Below are 9,805 nucleotides of genomic sequence, written 5' to 3' on the forward strand. Positions count from 1 at the left end.
CACTGACTCTAGAATGTCTCTAGAACAGAAACAAAATCTGTGCAGGGCAGGAAAGCAACTGTCATAAAGTGTATATGCTTTTTCCCAAAGGAGGCCTCCAAAAGGATTTATTCTTCATGTTTCACAGAATTCTCATAAATGTTAGTTTCTTAGGCCCAGGGCAGATCCGAAGCAAGAAATTCAAAAGTACCCATCGTGTATTAGCTATTTTTATTCATTATTATTTTGTTTATTATCGTGGTCAGTGCCAAACTCTTTAAGCATTTTGACCATCACCTGTCAGCAGATATCCCTGACTGCCCAGCACAACAGATATTTACCAGACACCAAAAAAATGTTACATGACGTTTTGCATACTATATTTATTTAGTAAGATGGACAGACGCGTGATACATATTTCCAGCAATAATTCTCATACTAAAGAAAGAAGAAGAAAACCAACAATTTGAATTTTAAGGGATAAGCTTCAGTTATCAAAAAAACGCGCTCATGTAGGCAGCTCATATCCAGATAATGCTGCAGAAAAACAGGGTTTTCCTTATTTCTATTGTGTCTCCACAGCAACTCATAAAGTCGCAGGTGAGAAAAAAATACCAAACTGACTTTTTAAAATGTAGACATCAGCCAAGTCACTCTGGTATGAGTTTAACAAGGTTTATTTATTCCAACTCACATAGGACATTAAAAAAGAATGATTTTTTCTGTGCGGGGGTCTCTCATTGTCCCAACCCAACACAACCTGCCCCAAGTCAGACAAGTGAGAGTAAGGAGACGTGGAAACCACGTTACCGAGCAGGAATATACACTGGGCTTGTCACAGCGAAAAAGTGAGATGGTACCATGAGCCATATTACTCGGGGCTCACTGCTTTCAAAGATTGTGATGTATTCCTAGAAAGAGATATAGACACTGTCTCGATACATGAAGACTTTGATTATCTTTTGAAGGATACGCTCGGGAAGAAGTATTCTGATAAAGTAGTAGTTAGGCTAGTCACGCAACCAGTCAAGAAATAAACAGGTGGAGAAACCTGTGGCAGGATGACACCCCCGTGGCTCTAGAAGTCATCTACTTACCTCAGTGCATCGAAAGAGAGGTACTTTAAATGTAGATACACATCTGAAGAGAACTGGGAAACATCACGGAGAATGGAGTATCAGTTAGACTAAGGAGGTCACGGTGTCCTTGACTACACACGGACTGCCAGAGAAGAGTGACCTCATTTTCTATGTATGAACGAGAAACTGAAATAGGCACCAAATTACGCCAGGCATAAAGCCCAAGGCAGTCAGAAAAAACACATTATCTACTTATGACACAAAGATGCTCACTGAAACTTTATATTGCTGGAAACAAGAAACCTCAGCATTTAAACAAATAGGGAAGAAGTAGTTGAAGGGGATTATGAGGTACAGACTTCCAGTTAGAGAATAAATAAGTCCTGGGGATGGAAAGCACAGTATAGGGAATATGGTCAAATAATACTGTCATAATCTTGTACGGTAAGAAATGGTAACCACATTCATCACGGTGAGCTCTGTGTAAGGTACAGAACTGTCGGATGACTGTGTTGTACAACTGAAACTAATATAACATTGTATGTCAACTATTCTTCAATAACGAAAAGTAATGAAAAATAAATAAACACCATTGCAAAAAAAGTAGGTACTCAATAAGTAATAAAAGAACAAAAAAATAAACAATAGGGGAATATACAGCAAAGGAAATTATAGCATGCTTGTATAATCAAATACTATGCTGCTATTTAAAATCATACTTAAATACTTGTAAATGATATGGGAAAAATGCCTCTGTGTTCTGTGAAACATATACATATCTCAATTATGATGAAAAAAACTTGGCAGGAGATATTCAAATGTTAAAGGAGTTTTTTTCTTCAGAGTGGAGTCAGAGGTATTTTTACTTTTTCCCTCCATTTTTAAATACTTAACCAAACTTTCGACAGTTAGCATATATTATTTTTATAATTAGAAAACAATGAATGTCATTTTGAAATCTATTCCATTAATATAGAATAGACTGAAGGGAAAAAAATATCCCTCCTCCCCACACCCCCCTTCCCCCAGTACGGTTGCTTGGAAACCTGGCTTGAGATTGCCATTTCTGTCTCTAGGTACTTTGCAAAGTGGAATATACAATGGCAGTTTTATTATTACTTAAGGCAAACTCCACCTGGGGAGTCTCTTCCGTCACTTAGGGACCTTGGATGAAGAGTACCTTCCCAACAGTGGCAATGACAGACACTCACCCTTTTTCATTTTTGTACCTCCTGGTCTGGGGTGGGTGGGGGGAAGTATTGTTCTACTTAGTACACAAAAAGGACATTTTATTAAACTGTTTTTCCTGGGCCTTTCTTTTTTTCCATATTGTGATATTAGTAACTTGAGACCCTTATATTGTAAAAGCCTAACACTAGGTTCCCTAAGTTAGAAAGGACTTAACATTCCTATTACCCATCTTACTCTACCAATTGTGACAATCCATATACAAAGCTCTTCATTCACATAAAAACTTTGGGTCTTTGAATTATCGTACTGGACCCAACCAGATTCAGTGAATCATACAAGGCAATCAGAAATACCCACAGTTATTATCTTGGTGTTAGGCAGTGAATTACCCGACAGTGGGCAGAACACATTTCTTCTTAAGTTTAGAGAACAATTTCAACCTTCTTTACTCCTTTGAGGTCTTCAGAATGAAGTTGTATTTAATTGATTTATCAATAGGAATTATCTGTATAATTTGGTTCTTCTTCTGTGAACCTCTTGGTCATAATCACGTTGCTCCTGAGAGCCCTTTTTATGATTGTCTCACATCATAAAATTCAAAATTTAACAGTAAGATTAAGTTTAAGCCCAGGCTGGGAATCAGAAAAGCCAGAAACTTATTCCTAAATTTCTAAGAACTCCTGGGCAGATTTCAGTGGGTGGGCCTGACTGGAGGAGGCGAGAGGAGAAAGGCCAAGGGCCAAGCAGATGTGGACTCCAGTCCTGGCTCCGCCCCATAATACCTGTGTGATCTTGGACAAGTGACCTCACTTGCCTCAACCTTTCAGTCTTTCCTCACTTGGTAACATGTGCTATAAGCACCTGCTGAGTGGTCAGTGAACGCAAGCGACTAATACTTTTGATTTTCAATCTGTAAAAACAGAGGTAAAATGATAATTCTAGACTTTATTACAAAGTGTACTACGCACCTACAGGGTTCTACAAACATTATTTAAGTTTCTGCAGTAATGGATTGATTCTCATTGTTTCATATGGTGCTTTTGTTTAATACTAAAAAGCAGGTTATTCTATGCCATATAGTTTTTCTCCCCCGTTTAGGACTCAGCCCTCCCTTGTCTCTCTCCCAAATTACTGCCACCACCAAAATTTAAAATGTGATAATAGGTTTTGTTAGTCGTGTTAGAATAATCCATAATATTTGGGTTTCCTCCCTGACTGAGCCATAAAATTATAGGGAAATCTATATACAACTGAACGTTCATGTATCAGGAGGCTTTGGATGAATCATTGCAGGCTTCTTCCTAGCCCCTCCCCCACATGCACTGACAGCTCTGAGATAATTTATGAATATGTAGTTCCTTTACACAATCGCATATGTGCTGTTTATTCAAATTTCAATGGAATCCTGTATATAGCTGGATTTCCATTTTAAAAGTTCTATCCACATTTTGTACAGAAACCACAAACTGAGACGTTTATAACCAAAAAAAAAAAAAACCCCACCTCATCTTTTACTATCTTTTTGTTCTTGACAAGTCAGAGACTTAAAAGCTAATGAGATGTTTAATTTTTTAATTTTGTATTTCCCATCTCCAGGGCATGGGACCCAGGGGCTGCTTTGACCTTTGACCTTTGCACTCCTTTGTTACCCCTCTCCTTTAAGAGGAGTAAATTATTGAAACATGAAGGGTTGTTCACTCAAGGCAAGGTGTCATACACCTGCCCGCTCTGAAAGAATAGTAGAGATCTACACGTGCTCATCTGTCTAAAACAGGATTGAAAGTTCACGTCAAGAGCAAGCATATTTTCGGAAGTCCAAAGTAGACCTACTTTTGCAAACAGGTTCATTTTCCTCCGCTCTGTTGTGTTTTAAGGCAGTTGGGGGTAGAATGCACTTATATTCTTACCCACATGTAACCAGGTCACTCTTCAACTCCTACTGTAATTCTTTTCCTCCAGTTTAAGAAAATGTAAGTTCTGTCTCTACCCATGTACTATTTTGCAAAAACAATTATCATCTGATACCAGATGGCAAAAGAATGTTTTGGAGACTTACGAATTTCTTCCCCCCATCCCTTCCCCCCTAACTCTGACAAACTATCTCTACCACCAGACAACCTATAACCGCATAAACACACCGGCATTTTAGGGATAAGGGCCTCAAACAACACTTGTTGATAAAACTTCTGGTGCAAAGAGACAACTCTTCTAGTACTTTGCTTACGTCAGCTATGATAGTTAGGTTAGCAACGTTTTCAGGATGCATCTGCATTATTAGACCCACTAGGATAAACCAAATGTATAACTGTTTCTTATGTCCAGCCTCCCCTTTGGGACCTCAGGAGATCCTTTCCCCTACACTAAAATCAAATCCTTAGTTCTACCTGCCTGGTATTAAATCAAGGCAAATGTGAGGCAATACTATGGTATGTTTCAGGTTGTTTAATTACGGCAACGAATACTCTCACATGCACCAGTTATCCCATATAATTTTCTTTCTCTCCCTCCCTCTCTCGTATGCTCTCTCTCTCTCTCTCTCTCTCTCACACACACACACACACACACACACACACACACACACAAACACTACAACAGTTCAGGGAGAAGGGATCAGGTGAGCAGCCCGGGCTTTCCGACAACCTTTGGGGTAGCTCCAAGAAAATAAGCCTTAAAATAGTCAAAGGTTCAGGTGAACATACAGCACTTGACACATCTGAAATGTGCAGGGCAGTGCAGTAAATTCAGGTCCTAGAACCTTTCCACAGATTCTAGGAAACACCCCAAGTCGCCAGTTACCTATGAAAGAAGGGAAGGTGGGCAAAAAGGAGGCAGAGCCCCAGAAATGCCCTTGGGGGACCCTAGTGAGCAAAGTGGCAACAGAAAAAAATATACTAGTTCACCGAAGCGAATTAGTTGGCTTACCAGACAAAGGTCTCTAGAGACTATACTGTCTTGTGAACACTTCTTGGCAAGACAATTTGAAGTAAAAAGTAGCTCACAATGTGGGCTAGGCATTAGTGAGCTTACAGAGTTGCATCAATCAAAAGTTTTGAGTACAGAGAGCCAAATCCAAGCAGATACTCATCAAATGGAGCAGTCAAACAAACCCCCTTCTGAAAGGGGGTTTTTAAAAACTACGAGTGCACCAACATAGGTGCATTTTCTATACAAATATTCTTTGAAGTCTCTCGACTTAAAGGAAAAGATATGAGGGACTACAATACCAGGAGTGAGGCTCATCACACGCCAGGGCCGGTTCCCACATCTGCCCGTCAGGTGGCACGCCACTGCCTCCCACCCTCATCCTCTCCCTGGCCTTAAAATCTAGCTGCATCCCGCTGGAGGCTCTGCGAAAACGGTTCCCACAGGCAAAGTGCAGAGTACCAGTGCCCCGCTGCTGGAGAGCCTGCAGCGCTGGATTTGCAATGACGCCACATGGAGAGAAATGGGGGAAAACATGAAAAAGAAACAAGGACCAGAAAGCAACCAACAAAAATGTGCTCCCCTTCTTTAATGGTCCAAGAGGAAAAAAAGCGAGAGAGAGAGAGCGAGAGAGAAACCTCGAACTAGAGATGGCCAACGGTTGGCTTATCAGGACACGTTTGGGCACCCGTAATCCATACCTGGGCAAAAAAAAGAAAATTAGAAGTACCTGAGAAATCAACTTGGACACATTCTAATACAAAATCTCCCTATCATCGCCATCACCATCACCACCAACACCGGATAAATAAAAACCAAGCACTTGAGCTATTAGCAACTACATTTTACTTACAGACCTGAGGTTTACATAATAACAAATTACATAATTCTCCTGCTGTGCACTAAAAACCCTTCCATAGGTGAAGCTCTAAACCTTCTGGTCTTTTAACATTTTTCAGAGAGAGCTGGAAAAGTCTGCTGAATAATTGGGGGGAGGGGGAAATGGAGTGCTGGAAAAGTCATCCTTGACAAGCTGCAAGCCCAACCAAATGTTCCAGGATAAAAAGGGACGCGGAGCAGGTGACTCCCCGCTGCTCTCATCCCCAGGCGCCCGGGTGTCTAAGGCCAAGGCAGAGCGAGCAGGGCGCGGGGCGGAGGGCGCGGGGTTCAGGGCGGAACTGTCCGGCCCGGGCGGGGGGCGCGGCCGGGGCTTACCTGCTCCCCGAAGTCGATGGCTATGTTGGTGATGCCCAGGGGCACCAGAAACCGGATCAGGGGCCAGTAGTGCGTGAGCGCCGGGAATTTCACCATAGTCCCCGCCGTGGGCTGACCCCACACACATCTGCCGCCGCGAAGGGACTCTGCCGGGAGGCGCGGGGCGAGTGGGCCGAGCGGGGGCGCGGGCGAACGGAGGCCGGGTCCGGCGGGGCCTCGGGGCGGCGGCGGCTCCTCCTCGCGGCTGCGGCGCCCTCTCCTAGCGCGGCTGCTCTAGCAGGAGATCCGCAAGCTCAAGTCCATCCCTGCTGCCCTCCCACACAACAAAGATCTGCCGGGAAAAAAAAGAGGAGGGACAGCGGCGGCGGCGGCGGCGGCAGAAGGTTCTGCTGACAGCGGCTCCATTATAAGCGCTCTGGGGCCCGGAAATAAATAAATAACCGCGCGCACGAGGCGCCGCCGCCGCCGCCGCCGCCGCCGCCGTGCGGAGGAAATCAGGGGCGGGCGCGGAGGCGCGGACACCGCCGGCGGCCCCGGGGGCGGGTTGGGGAGGGGCCGGGCCGGCCGGGCGGGCGGCGCCCTCTTTCCATCCGCCGCCGCCTGCACTCGGCGCGGCCGCGGGGGGCGCTGCGCACGCACAGGCCGCGGGCCGCCACCGCCTCCGCCGCGCCCGGGGGTGCGCGGGGTGGGACTCGCTGCGGTGTCCCGGCCGGCCAGGGGCGGCGGCGAGCCGGGGGAGCAGCGGTGTGGTGGCGCGCGGCCCGGGGCGGGAGGGCGCCGCGGGGAGCTGAGGGGCGGGGGCACCGAGCCCCTGGAGGCCCCGGGACGCCCGGGTTCGGCGACCGGGCCCTGTCGCCCTCCCCGCGGGGCCCGGGACTGGGGTCCCCTCGCAGTTCCGGGAGCGACGGGGGCGTGTGCGAGCCTGGCAGCCGGGGGACGTGAGCGCGGACGCGCGGGGAGAGATCTAGGCGCGCGGGGCTGCGAAGGAGCGGGAGCCCCCGGCTCTCCCTGGCGAGCGCCGCGCGAACCCCGTCCCCCAGGGGCCGCCTCAGGCGGGAGAGGACGGGCCGAGGAGGCAGCTCCCGGGCTGGGGCTGGGGGCCTGCTTCGGGCCCACCTGGGACCTAGGGGCCGGGAGAGATGGAGTGACTCTCAGGGCGGGCGCAGAGACCGAGCAAAGGTCGCAGCGAAGGGGGCATCACTCTCAGGGTGTCCCAGGGGAGCAGGCGCCCAGGGCCGCGGGGACCGCTCCCTGCGCGCCCAGGCCGGGCCCGCCGTCCTTCGGGGCGCTCGGACCTGCCTCCGGCACAGTTTGCAACCGTAAGCTGAGATTCTCCTCCGTGCACCACTGTTGTAAAACAACAACAAACTCGGAAAGTCTGTCTCTTTTAGATAAACAAGGGGAAAGAAGAAAGAAAAACCTTTTTTATTATACCGTGCCCCAGTGACTTCAGGGTAAAGAACAGCTGTGCTGAGTGGTTTACCTACAACTTAAGACTGGCTGGGCGGCAAAGCCGGCATCCGTCCGCACCGGCGCCCTAGCACAGCGGGGTGGAGGCCCTGTGAGGGAAAATGCCTCATGCAGGCACGAGGTTTGTGGGAAATCTCTGTCCCTTCTGCTGAATGTTGCTCTGAACCAAAAACTGCTCTTAGATAATAGTCTATTAAAGGGAGAGGGGAAAAGAGGCTCCGTGCAGGGTCGGCTGCGTGGGCGTGCGACCGGCTTAGCCGTCTCCACAGTCCCAGCGCTTGGAAGGACCTGTGTTTGGTTTATCCGACGCTGTTGCCCTCTTGAAATTCCTAAGTTTTGAAGGAGAGCCCGGCGTGCTCATCTAATATTGCACTCCCTCCCCTTCGCACATGTTCTTTTAAAGTTTAATTAGCATAATGAATTAAAGCAATTTATTATTAAAAGCAATAAAGTAATTTTGCACCTAGGAATGAACCTATTACCTCACATTTAGCTTTGTAAAGCTGGTGTTAATAGCGAGCTAGAGACCTCAACGTTCTGGTTTCAAGCATTTCACAATTTATTTGTAAGTATTAAATGTTTTCCATATTTTATGTCCTTTAAGGGACCTTTTAAAATTCCACACAGTCCACATAAGGCCTTGAGGAAGAGGAAGATAATTCACCCTGTAGCTCTGATGTAACCTCAAATGACATCCCCTATAATTAAAATGAAAATTTGGTAATTATTTATTGTGTTATATGGTGTCAAGTAATATTGTTTAAAAGACTTCCCAGCAAAACAGGAAGTACTTGTGTGCCCGACTCTCCTCCACAGCAAGTTCCTGAAAGGTGTGCTTTAATACAGTCAAATCTTATTTAATATATACGAAGAGAGCTTGTTATTTAAAGGAATTCTCTGGGAAGGAGTTCTTTTCTAAAGCAAATATCACCTTATGGTTTATCCATTCTGTTACTCTAGGTTTCTGCGGGCTCTTTTTACTCAAAGCAATCTAATTACACTGACCTTTGTCTGGAATGTGGGGTTTGATGAGGTCCTCGATCAATACTCATCAAGTCGGGTTTGCTCTGGCTGGTCTCTGGACCAGCACCCGCCACATTGCTGCTGGTGCCGCTTCTGGCCGGTGCAGACAGACACCTTTCCTCTTAAGGACGCATGGTGAGAAAGTTCCAGTGAATCAATGAAAGGCCGCCATCCTTGTTTGAGTATTCGAAAAGTGTATTTTTTAAACAAGTGATTTAATAGTGTCATCTTTGATTATGGCAAAGAGCACTTTTTAGATTTGAGAGGCCTCTGAATTTCAATCACACAGTGGCAATGTGGAAGTTAACGGGACATTTGATTATTTTTTTCTGTCAAAGACTCAAAATCAGAGAACTGATTTCAAAGGGAGTTTTGGGCCTCTCTTTTGCTTCCTCTTTTTAACTTAGTAGTTGTTTGAAAAAATAACTCCAGAAAACCAAGTGATGATAATGAGTGGGAAGGTTTCTAAATTCCACAGAACCCAAGGAGAGATCACACCAGTCATTTACACTGGCTTCAGAGTGTTATCTTTCAGAGGGTACAGCTTTATCTTCAATTTATAGTTTTCGATCAAAGGATATTGCAGGATTTGCAGACTCTACACTCAAAAGTGTAAGGAAAAAATATATAGGAAAAATGCTAGAAGAAAATGTGCTTAACTAATAACAGTGTTTAGATACAGCTGCATAGTATTATTAATTTCCTTTTATACTTTTCTATATTCAACACGATGGGCATATGGCAGCTTATAAAAAAAGTTTTAAAAAATATCATCAGAAGTGCAAGTGGGCATTAATTTCCGAGCATGGGGAAAGTTACTCTTCACAGAAACAATTTTATAAATGACCAGCCATATACCATTGTGTTGATGTTTAAAATTATTAACTCCAATTTTTGAAGAAGCTAGTTAAAAAAGAGAAACTAAA

The 9,805-nt window shown here is 45.5% G+C and overlaps 1 protein-coding gene across 1 annotated transcript in view; it reads right to left on the minus strand.

Moving 5' to 3' along the window:
- Positions 1-6,884, minus strand: part of ANKH (ANKH inorganic pyrophosphate transport regulator) — a 129,914-nt gene extending 123,030 nt beyond the window's left edge. Inside the window, exon 1 of the mRNA XM_026506712.4 lies at positions 6,387-6,884. Coding sequence (XP_026362497.1) covers positions 6,387-6,482 — 96 coding nt within the window. The 5' untranslated portion in view covers positions 6,483-6,884. The remainder of the gene's footprint in view (positions 1-6,386) is intronic.
- Between the last annotated feature and the right edge of the window lie 2,921 nt (positions 6,885-9,805).

The sequence above is a fragment of the Ursus arctos genome, unplaced genomic scaffold, assembly GCF_023065955.2.
Source record: "Ursus arctos isolate Adak ecotype North America unplaced genomic scaffold, UrsArc2.0 scaffold_15, whole genome shotgun sequence".
Taxonomy (NCBI): Eukaryota; Metazoa; Chordata; class Mammalia; order Carnivora; family Ursidae; genus Ursus; species Ursus arctos.